We start from the raw sequence: 27,537 nt of genomic DNA on the forward strand, positions 1-27,537 counted from the left end.
GGTCCAAGTTGCTTGATCACAAACATGCTTCATTCACATAACTGTATCTTGCTTTTTGTTTGTTTTTTAAACACTGTTTATTATTTGTTTACAGGGTAAAGTCAGTGACTTTCTTAATAATATAACTCTGTTAGTATATAGGCTACTCAAAATTTACCCAATTTCTTATAAAATGCGGCATTTTATTTTAAGTGTTGTATTGGTAGCTTTCTCCTTTATATAGTGTAGAAAGAAACTGAGATCAAAGAAAGGGGAGAAGAGCTGGCTGTGCCACCAGACAACCAGCAGATGGCAGTATAGGACAATATTTACATATTGTCATGACGTAAACCGACGGAAAGGTCAAAGCAGATCGTTTAATTTCACTTTCATTTCGAGCAACTTGAAGCCGAAGCTGCTGGCTCAAGATGGAAATAGTTGAAGATCTTCTCAACATACTAGATGGATTCATTGAATGTCCTATATGTCAAGAAAACTTCACTGATCCGACGACACTGACCTGTGGACATAGTTACTGTATTGAGTGCATACGTAAACACAGGAAAAAGACAAAAAACTGCCCCGATTGCAGAGCACCAATTCTCAAAAACATGATATTACATAAGAGTATTGCACTATGCAACATTGCCAAAGTTGTTTGGGAACACAAATCGTTTGTCTCTAATGAAGTATCTTCCAACGCCGAAAGGGTAAGTTGTTGAACGAAACCGTAAGAGAGTGAAAGTGACAGCTGTCAGTCAAGTTAATTAGGCTATATCCCTTATTTTTCTAACTGCTGCTTTTTCAGTGGGCCTTTCAAAATTACTAGTCTACACAGCCGAACAAATACCTACTACTCACCACCTGCACAAAACGTATTTACAAACTGGTTTTATGCCCACGTTTTCATGGTGATGGTGGTGGACATATATAGGAGTTGAATGTGACGCCCGGATTTGATGAGACCTCCACACTTTCACCAAACCTGGCATGTGATCCTGGCACTGGCAGTGATGCTCATATCGTTCATTTAAGAGAGGCAAGTGAAAACATTTGGCTATAGATTACATAAAGTGTAATGCAGGGTTGCTGCAGGACAATTCCCTGGAACAAAGGTCAGTTATTTAAGCATTCCCTTAATGGATGGTATAGGCAAGGCAATGTAGCCTATTTGAAGTATTAGCAGAACTCTTTCTAATGAAACGCGTAACATCGTCATCAGTTTAAATGTATGAAATGATTTCAGGTTGCTGTTGCTGCCAGTGCTGCCAATGCAGAGGGGGCAACAGGTGATGTTCCACTGGACACAGACCTCAGTGAAAGACTGTCCCAGGACTTGGCAATCAGCCAACCACTGCAGGACAACCGTAGAGCAGAGGGTGGGTATACCACTGTACAGTGCTATAGCACTATAGCTTGTTTATTGAGTTGCCTATTAGTATCGTGTTACTGTATGTATACACTATAGGCCTACAGTATAGCCTACATTAGCATACAACCATTTAGAATACACAAAAAAAATGAGGTTTCCGTTTTTTGGTGTGTACGTGTAATAACTAACCTACTATATCAATGCTATATATTCGGTGTATGAGACAGTTTGTGCTGCCTTTAAATGCACCTCTGTATTGTAGCAGAGGTGACTGTCACAAAATTCTCCATCACATTTCTTCCCTAGTCTACTGTATAGTATGATGTTGGTACCTGATATCAGATATAGTTACAGCACACAGTAAGTGGCTGATATAAAATTGCCAGGCAGAGCCTCAATCACCAACAGATTCAACAACTGAAATTTACAGTCGGCTGTGGCTCAAGAGGTAGAGCAGGTCGTCCAATGATCCATGGGTCGGCGGTTTGAATCCCGGCTCCTCCTGTTTATATTTCGAAGTGTCCTTGGGCAAGACACTGAACCCCAAATTGCTCCCGATGTGCTGGTTGGTACCTTGCATGGCTTCCGCTGCAATCAGTGTATGAATGGGTGAATGTAATGCACAATCTATGTAAAGCGCCTTGGATAAAGGCGCTATATAAATGCACCATTTACCATTTACCAAAAAATTAAAGTGAGTATTTTTTCAGTAACAGGAGTCTCTTTAGCTCTTCAGCAAACTGAAAATGCATTTTCAGGTCAGGATACCAATTTTATGTAATCAGGAAATAGAACTCCACAAAGATCATTAATCAACTGCTCATTTTGTTGTTTCATGACATCCAACTTCAGTTATTTGTCCTGTTTATCCAGTATGAGTTGAAATATATATAATATATGAGATGAAAATGTATGTACTACGTTTATTTTGACAACAACTTACAACAATATTGATATTTATTTAATATACCCTGCTTTTAGACTTCCCCCCACCATTGCCTGGTGCTACGTTCGCCGTCCTTACGTTCACGCCAGCCCTGGGCCAGCGAGGTCTTGGCTTCAAGACAGCAGGCAAAGTGGTGGTGACCAAGGTAGGTGCTTGTGTTTGTGTAGTCTGTGGTCTTTGTCCCACTGTGTCAAATTAAAGCTCCTAATTTTTGTTATGTAGCCTACATACATACACCAACAACATATGCGTGACCTTTATTATAATATGTTGATTATTGTATGCATGTATGTATGTATTCTCCTCTAATTAACTTCATCTCTATTGTAAATCCACAATAGTCCTCAGCCGGACGCCACAACGACCGCTTCAGAATCAGCCAATGGCTGGCCGAGCAACAGCTCAGCGAGGGGCTCCATTACTGGGATGTGGACACCACAGGAAGCCAGGGCTGGGCTGTTGGCGTGGCGCATGACACCATTGGATGGGATGAGCAGCTGGGACGCACTGCTTGCTCCTGGTGCCTGGAAGGGAGCAAGGAGAGTCTGAGTTACTGGCATGACGGCAATGAAGAGCCACTGAAACATGAGAAGCCCCGTTCGGTGAGAGTGGCTGTGAGTGTGGACGACGTTACAGGGGGATCGCTGTCTTTCTACAGCTTGGAGGATGACCAGACTTTGTTGCACTGTGTGAACGGAGGGTTTTCACAGCCAGTGAGGCCGGCGTTCTGGCTGTATGGACTTAAACTGCACAACTCACTGTCTTTCCCTAGACGTAATGATGCACTGAACACTTAACCCCTGTTTTATACTTGTTATCATATGACTATGGCTATTTTTTATTTTTTTTATTTTATTTTTTTTCTGAACAAGAACACAGCATAGTCATTTTACAGTATACAAAATTTAACTTAAAACATTCACTCTCACACGCATACTCGTGTGCATGCACGCACACACACACACACACACACACACACACACACACACACACACACCCACAACACATCCATTACAATATCACCGGGTCAGTAAGTCTTTCAGGTCTGATATTAGGTCTGTCCACATTGAAATTGTGCCCTCTTGGGCCTGATTAATCCTTGCCGATGACAGTTCCAGATAAGCAATGTCCAGAAAGCTTCACAGCCAATGTGTTTTTGAAACATCATGTGGGGGATTCCAGCGTTGGGCTATGATCCTTTTGGCTGCCGTAAGTCCAGCCAACCAGACCTTGCGTGTCTTTGCCATAAGAGGTAACATAGAATCATCGTTTAACAGGTGTACAATTGGATCCATCGGAAATTGCACCCCCAATAGATCTGTCAAAGTCCTTGTAACTCTTCCCCAAAACTCGGACATTCCCATACCATATGAACAAATGAGCCCAGGGTTCCTGGGGCACAGAATGTGCAGTATGGGTCAGATGCCAATCCCATTCGGTGCCTAATTCTCGGCGTTACATACGCTCTGTGACAAAACTTTAAAGTGTATATGCTGATGATTTGGATTATTTTAATTAGTTTTTTATTGATTTCAAAATACTATGGTTGGTTTGAATGCATTGAGTGGCATATGGCCAAAATACTTTTCTGATATTGTGAACATCATGAACCAATGAACTACCCAGAGAACTATATGAACTCAAACAAATACTTTTCTGTTTTAAGCAACCTATCTACTTTTATTTTATTTTATTTTTTTCATTTTCTCAAATGTTTTTTTAATAAATGTGTTTATTATGCACACACACACACACACACACACACACACACACACACACACACACACACACACACACACACACATTTCCTTGTTGAAATGTGCTATACAAATGAACGTGCCTTGTCTCGCTTAAACTTCCAGAAGGAATAAGTGCACTATAATTTGTTTTTAAATGTAGTTATGGCATAAAGCTAGTGCAAATCTGTTTTTAAGATGTATGCATATTGCATTATGTACGATTCAAATGTTTATAAAAATGTATTTTTTTCCTGGTGTCTTTGTAAGTCATTTGATATGGTTGGTTGATTGATTGAAGTAACAGTTTGCAGAATGGGTACATTTTACAAGAAAGCACAACTCAATACAAAGGCTGTTACAGTGTTACTGACTGTGGACGACACACTGATAAAGCATTACACTTGTTTACAACAGGTTCCACCCTTTTCAATTCATCAGAACATTTAGATACCGGTACGTACAAATATACACTTCTATATTTAAAAAAACAGGAAATCATGTAAGGAGGTAAAAAGGGAAAATAAACATAGTATGGGGGATTCACATTTTACGGGGCCAGTTTCGAATTGCAGCCGTCCGTAGGTGCCCTTTGAGAGCAGTTATTCGCGTGTCTTAATGGCTGTTGGTAGGGCGTTACACATTTTGGTGGCATATGGTAGGCCTACATTTGTGTGCGCTTTATGTTTGTCTATGTGTGTCGTCTCTCATCTGGTCTTGTTGAAGGGGTGCCTCTGGCTGGCTGTGATGTGATGACAGGAGATCAGGTCAGGCACAGCCACTGCAGGCATCATTCCAGCTGGCTGATGCAGACTGGCTGGGGACTGTGTTAAGACTGACTGGTGAGGGTACCGATTGAGTCACCGAACTTTATTCAGATTTTACGGGGGCCAGTTTCGAATTGCAGCCGTCCGTATGTGACCTTTGAGAGCAGTTTTGAAGGAGTCAAGGGATTAGCATGTCTTAATGACTGTTGGTAGGGCGTACTGGGCGTTCCACATTTTGGTGACAGGAACTTGTTCTGCAGAGCTGACCGTTTTGCAGCACAGCACAGGTGCAATGCAAGGTATCTTGGTCTTGGACAAAAATGCGAATAATAGGCCAATCGAGTCAGGTCGTGCAGCAGAGCTGCATCGCAGCCTCAGTCTCCGTGGTTTCAAAGATAATGGCTCTATGCCTGCAGGTTTCAATTCGCTCGTCAAGTCTTAAGGAAGCATCAATCTTCCCGTTGGCGGACTTCACAATAATCTATTTTAATGAAAAATCACTAGAAATACCAGAAATGTAATTAATTAAGGAAAAAAATAAACGTTGACATGGCAGTGTTCTTTGGAACAGTGTCAGACTGTGCTGCCAGTTCTCGTTTAACATTGGATGATTGGAACCTGTTGAATATGAACCATATAGACTGTAAGATATGAACATAATAGGCCTACATATGATTTGCATGCACAGCAATACATTGTATTTTGTTCAGGATGATCAGATGATTGGGTACACCTCACTCTACAAAAGAGAAAAATAGCTTACATAAGGGCTGTTACAGTTTTATATTTGAAACTTCCTACATATTTTTGGGGATTCTTGGTCCAATTTAAATTCCCAAATTTACAGAACAGAACACTCATACTCATATTCCAGAATGTAATTTGGCTTGTATTATGGTGTTTATAAAATATCAATAGCCTATACTTTTCCCTTGACACTGTCCCAAAACCCCCCACTTTTTTATTGTTTGTTTTATTTGGAAAAAGCAACGAACCGTACAAATTACACGTCTATTCGTTAAAAGTAACACTAGAACTGTGTTGGAGAGACGATCACTTTCACAGTTTCACCTTTTCATGTCTTTTTTTTGTAAACCTGAAATCTTAAAATGTCAAACAGATTAATTGTTACCATGATGTTGTACCATCATTCTCTTATTTTGAAGTCCACCAACCGGACGTCACATGTTTATGTAGGTGGTGTTTGACGAGCGCGCTGGGGTTTACTTTGACGGAACAGGAACCGTCTGACGTAGAAAGCTCACGCCGTCTCGCTCTCTGCCATTCATCCAGATGAGCATATATACATGATTGTTTATTAAAATAAACACACCCAGCGCTCTGTTTCTCAACGCTGATGAAGATGCGCAAAGACGTGAGGATATTATTAGTGGGAGAGCGTAAGTATAGGCTAATGTGATTTCGCTTGTGTTGTTGATTTGTGACTGTCAGGTCACCCTCTGATTTCTCTTTTGCATCTCTGACAGCTGGGCGCGTGATGTTGACGTCCACCACGAATAATGTGTCTGTGCACATCGCCTCTCAATCTCATTCATCTCGGTCAAATAAATCTAATATTCAAACATATAACCCAGAGTGGCTCTGCCTCTGATATAGGTAACCCACACCCATAGAGCAGCTGCCACCACCGAGATAGTCAAGAATATAGCATCTCGCTTTTAGAGATAAGATATTGACTAAAGTGCCACATTCACACCAAAACATTATAGACTTGGCTCACCAAGAATAATGCTGACAGTAGTGCTCCTGATCAAATGTATAATTGCACTGGGTCCTTTTAGTGTGAAGGTGTAGTGTAGGTATGGCGACCTGATCATGTTTATGGCCTGATTAGCCTGATTGTCTGATTAGTGCACAAATTGATGGAACTTGTGCACTTTTGATGAACATATACTATCAATCTCACTCACACAAACACACACACACACACACGCACACACACACACACACACACACACACACACACACACACACACACACACACACACACGTATATTGTGTAGAAATGCATTTACAACACGCATTTCAAGAAATTGTTAATGGATGAGGACCCTTTTCTCCCCCAAATGATTCCACAGCCAAGGTGGGGAAGACCTCTCTCATCATGTCCCTGGTCAGCGAGGAGTTCCCGAAAGTGGTATGAGTGAATTATTCAAGCAATTACATCCATCCACTGCTATGGTACGGAGTTACGAAAGGACCACAAAGGTTCATCTATACTCTGAGAGCATGCACATGCTTTGATAAGAAGTTTTTTGGGGGTGTCCTCCTACCCATTCACTGGACAGACTGTTAACCATGTTAATGAGCAAATGTATGCTGAAATGTAATGCTGATATGAACTGTGATGAGCAAAACAATGGTTTACAAATGGTAGTTGAGCCTTTCCTCATCAGAAGGTGGCCTGTTAAGGCATTATTGATTGAAATATTTATTAACAGTTTGCAGAATTACAGTACATTTCAAGCACAAACTCAATACAAAGACTGTTAACTGTGAGTGGACGACCCAATTAAGCGTCACGCTTGTTTACAAGAGGGTCCACCATGTTCAATTCATCAAAACATTCAGAGACGTACACTTCTATATAGTCAAAGAACAGAACAGGAAATTCATCATAATATGCCGGAGCTGTAAATTAGGCTTTGATGATTAGTTTAAAGCCAGCTGTATTGCATTGTGTGTGTGCATCTGTCACAGGTTCCTTATCGTGCTGAGGAGATCACAATTCCAGCAGATGTCACACCAGAAAGAGTTCCTACACACATAGTTGACTATTCAGGTACCGTCATGGCTAAGACTATTTCTATGTATTCTTTTACTTTGTGGTGTTTGTAAAGTCGTATCTTATTCAATATTCTCCATCGTATTGTAATTGTACTTTTATACATTATACATTGGAATGGAGAAAAATACCATGTCCATTATGTCAGTGAGTAAAACAAATGAGAAAAAAAATGAGAAAAGAAATGGCTTGAGAAAGGAGTGGACTTTTAATAAGTCATATTTTATGCAACCACAGAGGCAGAGCAAACGGATGAGCAGCTGTTTCAGGAGATTTCCAAAGTGAGTTAATTAGTGCATTGCTCTGACACCCTTGCAGATTAGACCATTCCAGGTAGAATGCTAATGCACTGTTTCTCTCATTGTAGGCAAATGTGATTTGCATTGTCTATTCTGTCAACAATAAGACTTCTATGGAGAAGGTCAGTTACCAGCTTTGGTATACAGTTCATATTTTTGGTATTTTGTTGTCAACATGCTAGCTTGATAAGCAATATGTGTTTTCCCAATAGCCTCTAAAACACTTGATATGTCCATGACCATATACCACTGTGTGATAATCATCTCCTCTCTAACATCCAGGTTACTAGCCACTGGATCCCCCTCATAACTGAGAACAGGGACAAGGACAGTAGGTGAGTACCCTATATTGGCCTGAATATAAGACTGTTTTTTTTTTTCTCCAATGGAAATTTCCTAAAAACATTGTTGTATTCATCTTAGAGTCATATTTGGCACAATACGGTAGTCTGTGCCGTGGACAGTAATTGTGATTGAGGAACATACAGAGGAGAGGGTTCACGTCAATACCGTATAAGGGGGCGTCAAAAGTACAATTTTACAAGCTGGTCTATTATTATGTTGCTCTCATGGTGTTTATCCTCTCTGTCGGTTACTTTTCAGGAATCAAATAAATAAAAAATATCAAAATGTGTCGCTTCGCGCCACATTTTGAGCTTGTGGATCTGCTACTTTTGATAGTTTTGTCTAGTGCTATTTTTTGATCAAATTGGGTGTTGATTTACAAAAAGAGATAAAAGCTTATGTTGTGTGTGCAGGGTTCCTCTGATCCTGGTGGGGAACAAGTCTGATCTGGTGGAACACAGTAGCATGGAGACCATACTGCCTATCATGAACCAGTACAGTGAGATAGAGACCTGTGTCGAGGTAGGACCATGACCTCCACATGCACTGTAATAGAAGACTTACAAAGAATGCTGATGTATGGGTCGGAGATATACCGTGAAAAACGTTTGGGTCCATGTGTTTTCTCTTTTCTATGTATGATTATTACTTTTTAATGTTAAGGCCAGTCCACACTAATGCAACGCCTTGCAACAAAACAGTTTAAGAGACCGTTGCTGCGGTCGGGAGGGACTGATGGTCAGAACATCTTGATTTTATTTTGTTAAATGTACATTCATTTTGCCACTTCTCCAAAGTTTAGTCTTTATGCCAATTATTGTGCTATTGTAGATGAAAAGGAAGGAAAGACGTGCACACGATAAAAATCACACTCAGTGTGAAGTTATGTGAACTGTGAAGTGAGCGGCGCTCTTAACATCATACACCATACATCTCATTCCGTGCACAGCCAATCAAATCATCACAAATGTCATTCCGGCCGATCACTTTTGGCGTCTTCACCTTTATGCCCTCAATGCTTATGCTCAACATGTACTTTGCTCAGCCAATCAAATCATCGCTATGGGGTGATCAGCCAATCATCATTGGCAGAAGCTGGGCTTGCACACTTGCACACTGATTGGATCCACTTAAAATGAATGTATGTATGTTTTGGGCTCACATGCCCCATATCAGATGCTGCTATTGTGTACCCTACTGGCTCACCTATGTGTGAGCAGTCCCCCCCGGGAGGGCGTAGCACCCTCTGTCCTGCACCTCTCTTGTCTAACACCTCCCACTGACAGGCATCGCTCCCATGACGCATTGAAAAATTGTAGATTAGGCTATTTTTAGTTGCTACAGTTTGGCCAGCTATTTTAGACATGGTCACTCACTAAACTGCTGCTAACACACAACACACACACACACACACGCACACACACACACACACACACACACAGACACTGACTGACTGACTGACCACACATGCACGCACGCACAGTCGTGCACACACACAGACAGAAATACAAGACATGGCCCTACTTTTGAGCTTTCGATACTAACAGTCCCCTCTGTAGAGTGGTTATATAAAGGTATAAAGATATGTCTTTCAGGAAGCATTTGTTTATCTATTTCATAATTCTTCTTCTTAATGTTTGCAGTGTTCGGCAAAGAACTTGAAGAATATATCAGAGATGTTCTACTATGCCCAAAAGGCAGTACTTCACCCCACCGGCCCCCTCTACTGCCCAGTGAAAAAGGATGTAAGCTGAAGAAGGAATCTATGGATTACATCATAATGTATTATTTTGCCTTATGACCTTGTGTATAAACAGCCCAAAATGTACCCCCGGCTGCCCGGGGTTAAAGTGTTTCATACAATGGGGTAGCCTATATTCTGGGCTATAGTCCAGTTTATTCACCTGGGGTATCAAACAGGCTAGCCGACTTTAACCGTGGTTAAAGTTTGGCTGGGGGTACATTTTGGGTTGAAGATAGACGGATGGCTATTGCTAGAGTATATTGTTTTTAGTATAGTGGTTCTCAGCTGGTTTTGCATCTTTACTCAACTACAGAACATCTTAACTGATATTTTTTTGGCTCCATATTTATTACAAAACTTCAATTCAATTAAAAAAACTGTTCTCCATGCCTGGAAAATGTTTGGAATTGCTTTCTGCTTGTTAGCATATGATTGCTATAGGTCTGGAAATTAGGTAAAATACTTTAGAAAAGTTGTAAAAATTCATTGTTAAAACTGTGTGGCAACTGGGAACCCTGTTTTAGTCGAAATCTACTGAGTTGAAAACCAGTATATTTGACTGACTTTATGAATCCCGTTACTGTTTGATCTCCAGATGAAGTTACTTTGTATGAAAGCCCTGACACGAATCTTCAGAGTGTCCGACCTCGACAACGATGGAATTCTCAATGACATTGAGCTAAACTTCTTCCAGGCAAGTAAACCACTTATACCCTATACAATGTATATACATCATATCATATCAACCCTATACAGTATACGTTGGGTCTGTACTTGGTAACCACCGCATAGGAGGGGTTAGCGCCCCTCACAAATAGCCAGTCTACAAGCTCATGATGCGTCGCAAACACGTGAGCTTGTAAATCTGTATAATATGTTCCAAAGAAAGAGTTACAATTTAATGACTCTTAAGAAAGACCCTTTTAATACCAAAATATGTCAAATATTACATAAGAAAGAGGCAAAATTTGTGACATTGTCACTAGATTTAATCGATGGAACCGAGTCGAACTAATGACTACAATTGCAAGCGCTTATCAGTTCAAATGTGACGCAGCCTGAAAAGGTTGAGAACCATTCTGTTAGATTAGTAGAATATCACATTGTTTGTGTTTTGTGTGTGTGTGTGTGTGTGTGTGTGTGTGTGTGTGTGTGTGTGTGTGTGTGTGTGTGTGTGTGTGTGTGTGTGTGTGTGTGTGTGTGTGTGTGTGTGTGTGTGTGTGTGTGTGTGTGTGTGTGTGTGTGTGTGTGTGTGTGTGTGTGTGTGTGTGTGTGTGTGTGTGTGTGTGTGTGTGTGTGTGTGTGTGTGTGTGTGTGACTGTGTGACTGTGTGTGTATATTCACAGAGGATATGCTTCAACACACCACTAGCACCTCAGGCTCTGGAGGACGTAAAGAACGTGGTGAAGAAGAATCTGACTGATGGAGTGCGTGACAATGGCCTCAGCCTGAAAGGTAACGATTGATAGTCTGACGGCCCGGGCTACACCGGGCTACACCTAAAAGCGCACGCGTGCTTTTAGGTCCAGTCCTATTTTAAGTGCGCGTATACACGGGGCTCACGCGTGTGCATGTAAACGCGAGCAAAAAAGCCTGGTGTAGCTCGGCCGTCGTCCAAGTGTCTAAAGGTAAGCTCTCCACCAAACGGACTACTACAGATTCTGGGCTATATCTTCCTTATTTGCCATGTTTTACTATTTTGAAAAACCTTTTAAAATAGTTCAAATAGCCGATCTACAAGCTCAAAACGTGTCAATGTAGCTCAGCTAGTTGAACACAGCTAGTCAAAAATTGCAAATAAGTTTAGGGATAAGGGGTAAGGTGTGGCGCAAGATAGGGCCCTCCGTCTTTTTTTTTAATATATTTTTTATCCCACGATTTTGTAACCCATTTTTCACCCCTGTGTCAATCATCTAATGTGATCCTGGGCTCTACACACCCTCCACCAACCTAGTCCCCATATATGCGGGACAAGGGGAGAGCAACGGACTTGAACTCATGCTTCCTTCATGCCTGAGTGTCCAAGTTGCTCCTTTACACCTGACAGGGGGGAGTTTCCCTGGTTGGACGTATAGCGCGTGGAAGGAACACGTTATTCCAACCAGTTCCTTTCCCCTCCATCAGGCGCCACAAGCTGGCCAGGGCCCTCCGTCTTTTTCAACAAGCCCGCTGCTACAGTGTACCCAACGCACGTTCAACAGCAACTTTTCGGCAACTGAGAAGCTCGTCAGTGTAGTGGAGTGGCTGTCTTAAATCAGTGGCACTGGACGATTTCAGCTATGGAAAACTGAAACATAACGGTTCATGTTTGTGGTCTGTAGCCTGTGCATGCGCACACAGACACACACACACACACACACACACACACACACACACACACACACATTCATGAACCCTCTGTCACACTACCGCAGGCTTCCTGTTCCTCCACACCTTGTTCATCCAGAGAGGGCGCCATGAGACCACGTGGACAGTGCTCAGGAGGTTTGGATATGACGACGACCTGGAGCTACACCAGGACTACCTCTTCCCTCCGTGAGTTATTTGATAATAAGTTATTAGGATTTATACTGCAGCTCACACAAAGATAACACGGACCCAACCAGGGCATAAACACACCATTCTGGTTATTCTGGTAACCGGAAGGCTTGCCCCAAAACACACTCGCACAGACCGCTCACCCTGGGAATAGTATCAGGGAATAGTATCAGAATAATGTCAAATCTCTTCTTTCTCTTTCTTTCTTCTGTCAAATCTTTCTTACAAAGAACTTTTTTCACCAATGTGTTTGTAAAGGTGTCTGCTAACATATCCCACATTGTTTTCTATTCAACCACCTAGGGGAAGTTTTGACATTAACCCATTTTGACCCGAGATCAGATTCTAAAACTGTCTTCTACATCCTGACCACTCACTTCAGACGGGTCTGATTTTCCCCAGGTTGAAAATTCCCCCAGACTGCACTACAGAGCTGAACCACAACGCCTACCTCTTCCTCCAGAGCATCTTTGACAAGCATGACAAGGTACTGAACAGTGTGTTCACTTCTGCCCCCAGGTATGCACTGGGGAGAATTCTAAAATACAGCCCTGAGGAAAAAAAATATTTGAGCTACTATAGGGAGAAGGGCTTGACAGGAGGGAGAATGTACCATCTTCTCGTGGGATTAGTGTCCCACCTGTAAATGTTCTTGACGGGTGTTGGCCTTTGTAAATAGGGTTGATAAACTGCAGTTCACTAGTTGGAACGAACACACCGTTGTGGAAGGTTTAAAGGTTTTATTGAATGAATGAATGAAATGATGAGGAGGAGAGTGGGGGGAGCGGGGCGTGGGTTCCGGCCGGGGGGTCGCCGACCCTGGAGTCTTTGGGGAGGGGGTCGTGTGGCGGTCAGCCCGCGGTACACGTGGAGGCGTGATCCCCCCCGTGGGAACTGTGAGGAAGGGAGGAGGTGAGGAGAGATCATCTGTTGTTCCAACTGCACACACGCACACACACACACACACACACGCACACACACACACACACACACACACACACACACACACACACACTGTTCTAAGTGATTATTGTTGTTCTCAAAATGCATTATAAAGCATAGATGTATAAACAAACATTTTATCATGCTGTGACTCATGACCTCAGTATATCCTGGCCCTCCAGCAGTTCGGTTAGTTGTTGCTCCTTCACTGAAGTGGCTTTTCAGGCTGCAGGTGTGCAAGTAGACATTGCTCTATCTACAGTATTGCTTTAGCTCCAGCTATAACCAACCAATGGACACTGTGTTTGTGTAATCCTATTTCAGGACCGTGATTTTGCGCTGTCACCGGAGGAGATGAATGATCTATTTCAAGTGTTTCCCTACATGCCCTGGGGTCCGGATGTCAATAATACAGTGTCCACCAACGACCAGGGCTGGATTACCTACCAGGGATACCTCTCACAGTGGACGTACGTATACAGTATGTAGTGTGTAGGACACTGGAGACCCAAAAGAGAGGTTTTATGTCTCCGGCCCAGACCCAAACTAGTGAAAATAGCAACATCTACAAGCTCACAATAGCCATAATTATGGGCTGACGACCCAAACTCGAGTCCCGACCCACTGTTCGGGAAAACAGTGCTGTAGTAGAACATCAACATTCCTTTGATGTTTTAGATCATACATGGGCAACTGGCGGCCCGGGGGCCACATGCGGCTCTCACCAAAGTCCATCACGTAATGCGGCCCTCAGGTTAATATCCGAACATTGATATATTATTGATTTCAGCTAATTACTAGTATTAAAATGTTATTGTCTTGTTTTTTTTATGTCCAATGTATTTGTATTTCATTCATAAAGTTAACATAACTATAACTAAATGCATTTGAAATTTAAAAAAGAAATAACTTCAGGATTCTAATTAAAAAATGGCAAACATAAAACACTTTTTATCTCTTGGTACTGGACTGATGACTATTATCTTGATACGGTGACACACTGACTGTAACTAAAGGACACTTTATTCCTTTTTACCTTCCATAACCGAGAAAGAAAGATCACACTCATCATGTGTGATGTGTGATTTTAAGAGCGAAATGAATGTGATGTGACATTCCGTGCTCAACCAATCAAATCATCACTGTGATGATAATAATAATAATGAATTGCATTTTTATAGCGCTTTTCCAAGTGCTCAAAGCCCTTTACAATGGTTCATACATTGGGAGGTGAAGCGGCGAACAGTCGACGCCAGCGTCCTCACTTCTCACATTCACACACCGACGATGGCGAGCTCACACCGACCGACTCATTGGAGGCAATGTAGGGTTCAGTGTCTTGCCCAAGGACACTTCGACATGTAGACAGGAGGAGCCGGGATTCGAACCGCCGACCCACGGATCATCGAACAGCCGCCCACAGACACACAAACGCACAAAGCGGCTGTTCCACAGGCGCGCTGCTGCCCAACAGAAGGAAGGCCTGGTCGGTCCCCCATGGTGTACATGGTTGGTATTTGGAACCTAGGAATATATTTTCAGATCTGAGGGTGTGGGTGGTTTTTTGGAGGGTAGGGTGGGGTAGGTAGGGAGGGGCAGTTGTGCCCCAGACAAACAAGTCAAAGGCACCGCTCACTTCACACAAGTGTAATTAGTTTTTTCCGTTTTATGAATTTGTTTAGTAAACGCATTGACAATGAAGGGAACATTTACGCCATAATGTGTCGTTTACGTCATATTGTCTCTTTATTGTTAACACATTTTGTACATAATACGTCCTGAAACGTCATAAGGATTGGAACCGAGAGGTGCCTTAGACGTCTGTGGACGTCCTAGCGACGTCCAAACGACGCGGGGCGAGATAATAATATTCAGAATAATTACTTTTTTTTTTTTTTGGCATTTCGCTTTTCGCTTGCCGTATGCTAACGCTCTGTGAAACTATTAGCTTGTCATTGACTCCCATGTTAGCGCGGCGGAAAGAATGACTCGTATCTCCTCATCCAGGGCGCTCTCCGTGGTGATGAATGGATCGATATGCTGGCGCTGCGTTTCTGCTCCTCATCCGTCTCTCCCGCAAAATATGAACTCTTTTTGTAGCATATATAAATATATTAAGATGATCGGAGATTGTGATGGCACTTTGTCAGTCAACTTTTTTAAGAAAGTATTTCCGGTTCATGGCTTTCAAAATGGAAGCGATCACTACTCTGGCGATTACTCCGGCGCAAGCAGCGCCTTTATTTTGATGCAGTTCCGGTACTAAATGTGTTAATGGCGTTTAATGTTTGTGTTGGCACCGTTTGTTTTACATCACCTAATCAACATGACTGAGTTAGACTTTAATATAATTAGCGCCCCTCACTAGGCATGCTTTTATCATGTCGGCGTCGTCGGGTTGTTATTGTTGGTTGTCATGGCTGCCAGTTCCCACCTGATGTCGTGTGTGAGCTCCGACTGCTCCAGACCGTACTGAATAACTGCTAGCTTACATAATGTCTTGAGGCTAGGATTTAAGTCTAAGACATACAGGTCGTCAGGTGTTCTTAGTCCTCCAAAGAGGAAGATACGATCTCCCACCATGCATGGAGCAGCATATCTCATACATCGGACCCGGACCTTTCCCTTGGGCTCAACCTTCTTCCAGGAGAAGGTCTCTGGACTGAATTTCCACACATTCATATTGTTACAGCCACCAAATATGTACAGCTCTCCATTGTAGGTAAATGCTGAACGATATAACCATCCTTCTGGATGAGGCTGTGGAGATGGTGTGCTCAGCCAGAGGTTGGTCTCTGTGTCAAACAGAGACCTGATACTGATCCCCCCCGAATACAAACATCTTTGTCCCGATGATGGTGGCAGAGTGAAAGTATGTAGCAGTAGGTTGAGTACCTCTGGTGTTAATTAAAGTCCAGACCATTGTGCCGGTGTCCAACTTGTACATGTCAGTAGTCCATCCAGTCAGCATGGTGGATCCTCCATGTATAAACATGACCTTCTCCAACACACAGGCTGAGTGGTACTCCCTCTCCTCTGGAACAGTGCCAGAAACCCTGGGTTTGAACCATCTGTAGGCGTCAACACCAAATGCATAAAGCACATTGCAGTAAGGCCTCCCTCCCCAGATGTAGACTATATCTTCAACCAACACAGCTGTGTGGCCAGAGCGCCTGGATGGAACCTCTAGGTGGCGTCCTCCTCCTCTTCCTGGGGTGAGCTGCCTCCAGCATAAAGACACAGTGTTGAAGACGAGAACATCAATGGGATCACTGTCTCCTCCAAAGCAGTACAGCTTGTCCTGCAGCACCACCACAGCTGGATGGCAACATCTCTCTGCTCCTCCTTTCAGACGGACGGTCCAGCGGATCATTCTAACATCAGGTTGTTCTTGCTTCTCTGTCCCACAATGCAGTTCTGTCTCTCCGTCTCTGTCCCAGAATGCAGTTCTGTCAACCACACGCTATCTCTTATATCTCTACAGTGGTACAAACGTCATGTGACGCCTCTGGCCAATCCGTGAAGCCGGTGTGTTGCGTCAGCCAGACATACGGTAGTCTATCTGTGTCCGTCACTCAGGGAAAAGGCTCCAGTTTTCAGTGTGACTGTGTGTGTGTCTATCATAGAGTAATAAAAAGATAGAGACCGAACCGGAGTGTTGATATATTATTGATTTCAGTTAATTACTAGTATTACAATGTTATTGTCTTCTCTTTTTTTTTATGTCCAATATATTTGTATTTAATTCAGAATTCCAATTAAAGAAATGGCAAAATAAATATTCAGGATTTTAATTCAAATATAGCAAAAAATATTTTTGCTACGACATTAATATGCAATGTGGCCCCACTGGAGTGAGTGTGGAAATATTGTGGCCCTCTCTATCGTCAAAGTTGCCCACCCCTGTTTTAGATGATTGCTTTTAAAGTATTTTATTGAATTTCCACAAATTACAAGGCTTCACAGTATCACATCATTAAGACACGCAATTAGTCTCCGTGAATACAGTTTGATGCATTGCATTTCACTATTTCTATTTCACTATTACACTATTGAGTTAAGTTGCCTCAACTTCTCTGCTCTTCTATTTTACATTTTCTGTATTTTGTATTTCTTTCTCCCCCTCACACGTTTCTATATATAATATATATATATATATAGTCAACTGATTGCATAATTTCCTTAGGTAGAGTAAGTGATTTCACTTAATTCAAATATCACTTATTTTTTTGTTTTGTTGTGATAATCCTCCCTACTATAGAGTGTGCTGACCATATGACGAGTTCCTCCCTGTCCCCAGTTAACCCCTGGGGGTCAAAAAACCTTAGGTTTCGTTTTTGGTTCTCTATCCTGATTGGATGAAAGGCTGGGTCCCAAGGCAAAAACGAAACCTAAGGTTTTTTGAGTGAAATCACTTACTCTACCTTTAATTTTGTCCAGGCTAACGACTTATCTGGATGTCCAGCGATGCCTGGAGTACCTGGGCTATCTTGGGTATTCCATCGTCGCTGAACAGGAGTCCCAGGCGGCAGGAATCACAGGTGAAAAACGCGTGCTGACCATTTCATCTCCTAAAGTAAATTAAATGACGATTAAATTACGATGAGTTTTATTCAAGGTCCTAATCATGCGTTTCCCTGATCCTCGTTGTCTGTTGTCAGTGACCAGAGATAAGAAGATTGACCTGCAGAAGAAACAGACCCAGCGCAGCGTCTTCCGCTGCAACGTCTTCGGAGACGTCGGCAGCGGCAAGAGCGGCTTCGTCCAAGCCTTCCTGGATAAAAACCTCGCGGTGAGCGGCCATTTTGAGCGGGGATCCCCTTTTGGTGTTATGGCATTATGATATGCTTTAGCTGTTGAAAAATAGCAGATCTACAAGCTCATAGCGTGCGCTACGACATATATTTGCAGTATATATTTGCAGTATGGTGGGGTGGTGTTCCTATGCAGAACGACTGACATATAAACATAGCTTTTTCAGAAAACTGTCAGGATGTAGAAGACATTTTTAAGGTCAGAATGGGTTAAAGACAAAAGCAACGAGACATACTGTACAGCTCAGAGGCACAAATAAACGGTCTGTGATTAAATGCAATAAGCAGTAAACATTATACAATTCAATAATTTTGCGGACGCTCTTAATCCAGAGCGAGTTACGGTAATACATCAAATGCATAAAAAAATTAAATAATCCTAAAAATAAGAATCACCAAAAATAATCCCATGATCCTAGTAATCTAGGGTAAACCAAGAACATATCATCAGTCAAATCAAGGGGGTTCAAATGCCAGTGAGTAAAAAACAGACTGGGGAATGCCCAAAATTGGGAGTGGGGATCACTCAAAATAATAATTTTTCAACTGGGGACCGACCCCAAAATAATCATATTTCAACTGGGGATCACTCAAAATAATCATATTTCAACTGGGGATCACTCAAAATAATCATATTTCAACTGGGGATCACTCAAAATAATCACATTTCAACTGGGGACCGACCCCAAAATAATCATATTTCAACTGGGGACCGACCCCAAAATAATCATTTTTCAACTGGGGACCGACCCCAAAATAATCATATTTCAACTGGAGACCCCCTACCCTGACAACCCTTTGTAATTGTAGGCATTACATTTTGTTTGACCCCCCCCCCCCCCCCCCCCCCCCCTGCATGTCAAACTACTATAGGCACATGTTTTCACTGTGAACTTTAAAGAAAAGACAAGCCTGTTGACTGCCAGACTATACGGTAGGTAATGGAGGGTTTAGGTAGAGTTATCATACATATTTGGTATCTTTTCTTGCCTGTACTTGGTACCAGTACTCCCAACACCCATTTTGTTTTCTGCACTTGGCATTTAAGTTTGTGCCACACTGCTCACATGGGAGTAAAATTAACCTGGTATAAATTGTTCCTTTTATATACATGGTACGAACTTTAAAAAGTAAAATGTATAAAGGTGTGGTTCCCAATAAGTCAAGTTGTGAAACTGGAAGTACTGAAATTAACAGGCTCAACAGTTCAATTGTGGTTAAGTAATTGTACAGTAAAATGAATAGATGCTTGCTTCTGTAGTAAATTAAAGAAGAAAGTCACAACTTCAGATGCCTCAAAAATGTTGCAAATTGTGATGTATGCTACATATCATGCAATGACATGCATGCACGCATACACATGCAGACGTATACTCACTTGTGTATGCACAAACACCATATATAGAAACAGGTAGATAAAATAAATACAACATGGGCTCACTGTCCATCCTCTTCCTGGGAGGTCTATGAAAGGCTATGAAAGAGCTCAAATCACCCAAGATGATTTTCTGCTCTGATGTTAATTCTATGATGTTGTGGAAGGCTGCCGATCAGAGTAGTCACCAGCAATTTGGCATACATTTTACCCACTAGACTATAAAGTAGTGGTTCCCAAAGTGGGGTCCTTCCCAATTACCAATCCAAAAGCTCATTGGCTATTTTTGCACAATGTTTGTCCATTGCATTGTGACAGGCGCAGAATAGGGATGCTAGTGTTAGTAGAAGTGTTATATTATGTACATGCTGTACTGTATATTTTTGCACAAATTGCAGCTGCACGGAGGCATCCTGGTGAGCTATGATAATCACTGATAATAACAGAATCAGAGATTCAAACGACAACAATTTCCGGTATACGTATAAAATGTACTTTGTATTTCAATCTGTTTCATGTGATTGTTACTTGTCTTTTTTTCCCCCTCCATGCTATAATCTCACAGCGCCAGAAAACGATTCGAGAGGAGCACAAGTCCTACTATGCCATCAGCACGACATATGTTTACGGCCAGGAGAAATACCTCCTTGTGAGTCTCATGAGCATTTATTTCTCTGTGTTATGCTTCAATAAAATAAAGAAATGCCCCTACCCCAAAATGTCCTCGGCGAAAAGAGCAGATCGACAAGGTCACGACAAGTGTGTGTGAGTTTGTAGATCGACGGGGTTTTCGCAGAATGTTCGCCCCCCCCCCCCCCCCCCTCCACACTATGGGAACGCAAGGGTTTTGTTATACTTTAGCTATTGAAAAATAGCAGATATACAAGCTCATAGCGGGCCACCTAGTCCACCTAGACTTTTTATTAATGTTGGACCTTACTGTATGTCACGTCATGGTACATGTTCCGTCCTCTCTTCAGCTTAACGAGGTCTTCCCTGATGTCGACTACCTGTCAGACGCTGACCTGGCCTGTGACATCGTCTGCCTGATTTATGACAGCAGCAACCCTCACTCTTTTGAGTACTGCGCCAAAGTCTTTAAGGTACGGGAGCAGCACTCGCTGCCAGGTGTAAGAACCTTGTGTGTCCAAAAACGGTTACTTTTCAGGAAAAGGAAAACAAAAAAAAAGAGAGCCCGTGTTCCAGTTATTATTTAGTCACGAGCTCTTAATACTTTTAATTGGTTCAGTATTCATAAAACCCACACAAGACAAGAAAGTAGACCTACAGGTACAGGCTCACCTGTTCTGAGCTTTTTTCACAACAAAGTAGGACATTAATTGACAAAGAAACAACAACAAAAAAGGACAGCAACGTCATGAAAGCGACTAAATGTTTATGTATGCTCCGCGCCGACTGCCCCGCAACAGTTAAATTCTCCCACGAAATGTGCTGATTCGTTAACGTTGAATCCTCTCTTCTCCCCTCAGCAATACTTCATGGACAGCAAGACGCCATGTATGATGATAGCAGCGAAGTCGGACTTGCCAGAGGTCAAACAACTCTACGCCTGCAGTCCTCTGGAGTTCTGTAGGAAGCACAAGATGCCCCCTCCTCAGTCCTTCACCTGCAACACGGCCGCGGCGCCCTGCAAGGACATCTACACCAAGCTCACCACCATGGCCATGCATCCGTATGTGGACAAAAGCACGTCGCAATCACAACACACTTCGCACTATAGGCCCGTCACAGTTATCGCATAATCGCCTAATCGCAATTATCTGAGATGGTCACAACTCATTTTTTGCATAATCATTTCGATTTTATTATTGTATATATATTATTTTTTTTATATAGTGGAAATAGCAGATTTACAAGCTCTGAGTCTGAACACACTCTAGTTACAACATCCAAAAACCTTTAGGCATAAGGCGCGCCGTCTTAGCCCTTATCCCTAAGCGTTTATGGATTTAGTTTTTCTCTCTCTCTCCCTGTTTCCTGCCTACCTCAGATCATCATCATCTTTTGATTTTGAGTATCTGCCGATAACGATTTTTCACGATTCTATAGTTGTGTTTTTATAGAACGCTGCCATATCACAATAGTACAATATCCAAAATCACAGACAATATCCAGTCTAATATCATGATATCGTCATCATCATCATCATACTATAATTCAGTCAATGTCTGTCTGTCTGTCTGTCTGTCTGTCTGTCTGTCTGTCTGTCTGTCTGTCCTCACTGCCTGCACCAATCACTCCCACTTTTCACACGGGCATTGACCATAACAATATGGAGGGCGTAACTAAGCCCCTTTTTTCGATTTAACACACATCATGATTAATAATTAATTTATTAGTGAATAAAAAATGCGAAAACGCACCCAGGGCGCAGTAACCCCCACGGCCACAAGGGGGGGGGGGGGGCACAACGGGTAAAGTCTAGTGCATATAATTTATTGATACTAGGGATGTCCCGTTCGCGTTTTTTTGTTGTTGCTCCCGATCCGATTTCAGATCATTTGAAAATGACGTGATCGGCCCCTGATCTCTGATCACGTGATCGGAACGGAGATCAGCCCTAATCACAACTTCTATCCTCCAGAAGGTGGTCAGGTTCCAAACGGAACCTCCTCTGCCTGCCTCTAGTAAAGCTCAACTACACCACGTCCTCCTCTTTGGCAGAGGCTTTGCCGTCCCCTTGGCATCAGTGCCTGACATAAAGTCACACATTCAATCACTTTGGAAACACTGCTTTGCAGTGTGGTGGGGTGGTGTTCCTATGCAGAACGTGTCCACGTTCTGCTCTGCTGTAACGTTGAATCCTCCCCTGCACACACGCGCGCGCGCACACGCACACACACACGCGCACACATTAACTGTTAGTCCATCTAACCGTGCCGAAATTATAAACATCAACAGTAAGAAATTATAGTAATTCATTATCAAGCTGAAACACCCACTCAGAGGCTGGATCCTCACTACAGCAGTGTTTCAGAATGGATAGATAGCGGTTTTCGAGTGAAACTCAACTGATAATCACCAGTAGGTTACTCATCAAGACGATCTTATCGACCTACTGCACATGCTGCATGGACTGGAGCCTACTGACAGCGTTCCCAGACCTGAGCCGACAGCCACGGACGTTTTCTGCTGTCGGCCAAGCGTCTTTTTCCGGGTTTTTAGACAGCTGGTGGATGGAAAAGAAGCTCCACCCACACGGCTGAATGCCGCGACGGACGGCCAGATTCCCGGAAACGCTTGCCCCATCGGCAGTCAGCCGCTTGGGTGGAGCTTAATTTCCATCCACCACTAGCTGTCTTAAAAAACCCGGAAAAAAACGCCGGGAGACAGCGGAAAACGTCCGCGGCTCTCTGGTAAGTCTGGCAACGGCTAGTGAACGACAATAAACCTAACCGCAAGCACGGAGCAGCGCAGTCACTTCCGTGTTTCCTAATCGCAGCAGGTAGGTCGATATGGTAGTCTTGATAAGTAATACCTACTGGTGATTATCGGGGTGAGATCGCAGCGTAGCGGAGTTGTAGCGACATCCAGATTTACACATTTAGACAATGTAGTCATGATAATGATGATGGTGTTTCTGCTGTGCCTTCTTCCTTCTGTGTGTGTGTTTACATAATCCTCTTTAAACCGTTTCTGTGTACATGTGCAGTACGGTCTGTCTACTTACAGCTATGTGTGTGTGTGTGTTTCTTCCCCTCTCTTCTCAGCCACGCCCGTTTGCGGTGCATGTGCACGTGCAACAGGTGCACCTTCTGCCTGTGTCAGAACTTCCTCAACTCTGAGCTGCTGCAGACGGTCAGGGCCAAACTCTACGCCGTTGTGCTCAGCAGGTGCTCTCCCTTTTACGTCCCTCTTATATGACTATGGCGTTGTTGTTGTTGTTTGACCACCTTCTAGCTTTGCTAACATACCATGTCGATGCTTCTCATCGTCGTCATGTTAACCTTCTATAATGCTCTAAATTCTTTACTGATTGTAGCTGTTGATTCCACCAAGATAAATGTTTTAACCCGTTTCGGGGCGGGAACCCCCTTTTGGTGTCGGCATTATGTTATGCTTTAGCTATTGAAAGATGGCAGATCTACAAGCTCATAGCGCGCCACCGAGTGGCGCGCTTGTAGCTTGTAGGTCTGCTATTTTTGAAAAGTCGAAGAACGACTGACAGAAACTTAGCTTTTTCAGAAAACTGTCAGGATGTAGAAGACATTTTTAGAATCTGATCTCAGGTCGAAATGGGTTAATAGATTCTTGTCCTTATTTCATTTTTGTGTAATTTTTATATATAGTGTGTGTGTGTGTGTGTGTGTGTGTGTGTGTGTGTGTGTGTGTGTGTGTGTGTGTGTGCATTCTGTGCAAGATAGATAAATACTTTATTAATCCTGAAGGAATTTAGCAAATCGAGTGGCAAAGTGAGTTTTACGTTGTTTAAGGTCGTCTAATACAATCAGATCTTCTGTTTGGATGTATTGGCTGTCAAGGCCAGAAAGTCGTTTTTTGACACTCAGTTGGCGTTCCCGCATAACTTCCGCATATGATGATGATGTCACGTCACTAGTGACATCCATCTATAGCATATCTCCACATAACTCCAAAATGTAAATCTTTCAGAAAAGGAATAAACATCCAGGAGGTTTTTGTCAAAGCGCTGTTTATTCTTTTCATTCGTTTATTATTTTTTAAACAACACACAGACACAAAGGGTGTTCAATAGCACTGATTTATGAGCCACACCTCACAAGGCTCAAGGCCTTTCTGGCAGTTTTATAGAAGGGAGAAAAACGAGAGCACTCTCAGTACAAAAATGCAGATTACCGGGTGCACGGCTCACTAGGAATCACTGTAAGAGAGAGATAGCCAGCGCGCCGAAGTCCATTCAAGGTACATTTATTGCATCGTGCAGCACGGACAAACAAGCAAGACACGGGTGCATTTCGGCGCCACGCCTTCCTCAGTATAAGACAATACAACAATTGGGACACATTTATAGCGGGGTGTGACACTCAAAGTGGTCCGTCTTGAAAAGGGGCAGTTTGCCTGGCCTCTTTTTCAGGACTTTGTAAAAAAGTCTTGCATGTAAAACCATACTCCTCTCCAGGTGCACTAATCGCCTGGACCACTCTCACTCTGATAGAGGTCAACGTGGTTACACAGTTACACACATTACCCTAGCCTACAGAAGTCCTGTTTATCTATATTTCCTTTTACAGTATTTAGACGTATTATTGCATGACAATGCTGTTGCTGAGCCCTCTCTTATTTAGACCTTTTCTACGTCCATTTTCTCTCTCAAACTATCCTTGTCTTCACCATCTCCCCATTTCTGTCTTTGCCTCTTATTTCTTACATCAGTATTTATGCTGTGTTCCTCCGTTTCTCTCTCTCTCTCTCTCTCTCTCTCTCTCTCTCTCTCTCTCTCTCTCTCTCTCTCTCTCTCTCTCTCTCTCTCTCTCTCTCTCTCTCTCAGACATGTAAGCCATGCGGATCTGAAGAGTTCTACCTTCTGGCTGAGAACAAGTGTTGGGGCCACAGTGTTTGCGGTGTTGGGTTTTGCGATGTACAGAATACTGCTAAAACCACGGTGATCATTGGACAGTACACGTATACTGAACAAGCCTTCCTTTGGTAGACACGGTCTAGGCAAGACTTCGCCCACATTTAGCCCAAGACATTAGGCTACACACATCTACGTAGAAGATGACATTTGGGCACATGCTGAAATCCTGTATTTTTCTTCCCCTCCAGACCTTTATTTCAAACACTGCAAGCCGAAACTGAGGAATCTCATACAAGCCGCTTCATTCTTTGCAATATAATTACCGGTATATTATACTATTGTCCCCTAAGGCCTGATAAGGAATGAGGATGAAGATGAAAAGTTTAATTTTGTACAAAGGCTGTTAAACTGCGTTCTCTGACGGTGTCTGAATTATGTGGGCAAAGTATAGATTTTATACTTTGTATCCCTAAGAGTAGCTATTTATATTAAAACCGAGAAGATAACTAGTGCTGACTTAGTCTTAGTTGTTAGCACAGCATCTATGCTTTTTATTTTTTCTCAATGCTGATTGAGATGGAGAAGTTACTATTAACCATGAAAGAGAAGGGTTGTGAATTGTGATGTATGCAATAATAGTGTGTGAAGACTGAACAAAATGTAAATATTGTATATAGAATACATTAAGGTTGTACTTTGGTTGTCCATGCACAATAGGAAATAATAACTATAAGTTATAGTTTGGCAGGTCTCAGAACATTAAATTTTTTGTGTTAATGAGGTGCCCTGAAAGAACTACAATTCGCCAAATGATCTGTGATGTTGCGTGACATTGATAGATTAAATCCATTTTGGGGCGGGAACCCCTTTTGTTGTGTTTTAAACATTGTTATAATTTAGCTATTGAAAAACTGCTGTTTTTTTTTAAATTGTGAAAATATTTATTTCAGAAAACTGGAGGATTTAGAAGATTTCTTTTTAATTTCGAGGTCAGGCCTAAATGGGTTAACACTGACTGCACTGGCATTCACACTCGCAGTCAAACGTTTGATTCTACAATTTGTATGTTTGTACATCTGAACAGGCTCCTATACTTATAGTTACTGGACATCCATGTGACCATGTGTGTGTGGAATGACTTCAGTGCATACTACTGTAGTGCCACATTGACAGTAGTTGCGGTCTTCCCACATTGATCCTTTTCCTTTGAGGCGCTGGTGGTTTGTGTGTTTTGCCCGTGTGCAATCTCTTATCAATTGCGCGACATGGCGCACAGTTATCTTATATTGCAAGATATATAAGCATGCTTCAGGACTTACTGTTTTTTGAAAATTATTATTGTAACAGATGACGGCGTCAACTACAGTATATGCCACATGACGTAATGATAGCTTCCAGTAACACTTAAAATATCTTCACGGAAACATATTGAGTGTTCATGTAACTGTGAGAGTGTAAAAAACATGGACCCTGAAATACCAAGTGTAAAAACCGTCAATTTTGCTAACTTTTTTTTTACACTTTTGAGTTAAATTAACACTTAGTATTTTGTTATCATATAGTGAAGTCTCATAGTGACATATCTGTATGTTTGCCACATGAGTGGCCATCCTGAATCACCATTTCTATTCTTTATATTAACCCACAGCTTCATTAAGGGGAAAATATATACCGGGTAATCATGTTTACAATTCAAATCCAGATTGACCACGTTCAACCTAGTGTTCATATTTTTTTTTATTTTGAAACATTTTGAAAATAGTGAGAATTTAGTCATGTCTCATTTGTGTAAGCTTGGAAATCTGCGTTTATTTGTTGGCATTTTAAGCCTTTATATGATGGCAATAGGGCAAAGAGAGACAGTAAATGTGGAGAGAGTGACATTCAGCAAATCGTCCCGAATTGAATCAGGTATTAGCTGATCAGGGTGTTGAGGTAATTTGGTCTGTGGCATAACCATCTGGCATTATTTAATTTACGCCAGTGGTCTGTGAGGATATTGCAATTGGGCCCCAAATAATTGACGAAACACCAACATCTTTATGATAATGTATCATCATTTATATGGTCTCATGTTGTTCCATTATATTTCCCACTGTCTCGGTTCGTTTAGTTCTGTTCACTTACCTTTGCCTTTCCAAAACGTTTATAATAAATGAACATCTATTGTAGTCTGTGTGATGGTCTGAAGTTCATTGTTGGCACTGGAGAACTATTTTTTTTTTTTACAATCTAGTAAGGTGGATCAGTCTGATCCGATCAGAATGAATTGTGGTAGCAGGTTTAAAAAAATAATAAGTCTAACTGACAAATTGGTTCTTTCATCAACCCTACTAAATGTATCCTTGTAGAACTA

General features: G+C 42.2%; 2 protein-coding genes across 2 annotated transcripts; both read left to right on the plus strand.

Moving 5' to 3' along the window:
- Window positions 1–407: 407 nt before the first annotated feature.
- On the plus strand, window positions 408–4,151 carry rnf135 (ring finger protein 135; the record flags this gene model as incomplete). The annotated part of the gene is made up of 5 exons (XM_080759131.1): window positions 408–689; window positions 914–1,018; window positions 1,226–1,358; window positions 2,333–2,442; window positions 2,639–4,151. 5 exons carry the CDS (start codon window positions 408–410, stop codon window positions 3,092–3,094), a joined length of 1,086 nt encoding a protein of 361 aa, XP_080615257.1. The 3' UTR covers window positions 3,095–4,151.
- A 1,949-nt stretch (window positions 4,152–6,100) lies between these two features.
- Window positions 6,101–27,290, plus strand: rhot1b (ras homolog family member T1). Its single transcript, XM_080759254.1, has 20 exons — window positions 6,101–6,200; window positions 6,900–6,958; window positions 7,522–7,603; window positions 7,844–7,887; window positions 7,974–8,027; window positions 8,188–8,240; window positions 8,664–8,772; window positions 9,894–9,995; window positions 10,590–10,688; window positions 11,341–11,449; window positions 12,409–12,529; window positions 12,935–13,019; window positions 13,799–13,944; window positions 17,915–18,015; window positions 18,136–18,266; window positions 20,229–20,312; window positions 20,644–20,766; window positions 21,154–21,356; window positions 23,395–23,517; window positions 25,152–27,290. Exons 1-20 carry the CDS (start codon window positions 6,158–6,160, stop codon window positions 25,267–25,269), a joined length of 1,989 nt encoding a protein of 662 aa, XP_080615380.1. The 5' UTR covers window positions 6,101–6,157; the 3' UTR covers window positions 25,270–27,290.
- The last annotated feature ends 247 nt before the right edge of the window (window positions 27,291–27,537 follow it).

Source organism: Protomyctophum bolini (assembly GCF_963924005.1).
Source record: "Protomyctophum bolini genome assembly, chromosome: 3".
NCBI lineage: Eukaryota > Metazoa > Chordata > Actinopteri > Myctophiformes > Myctophidae > Protomyctophum > Protomyctophum bolini.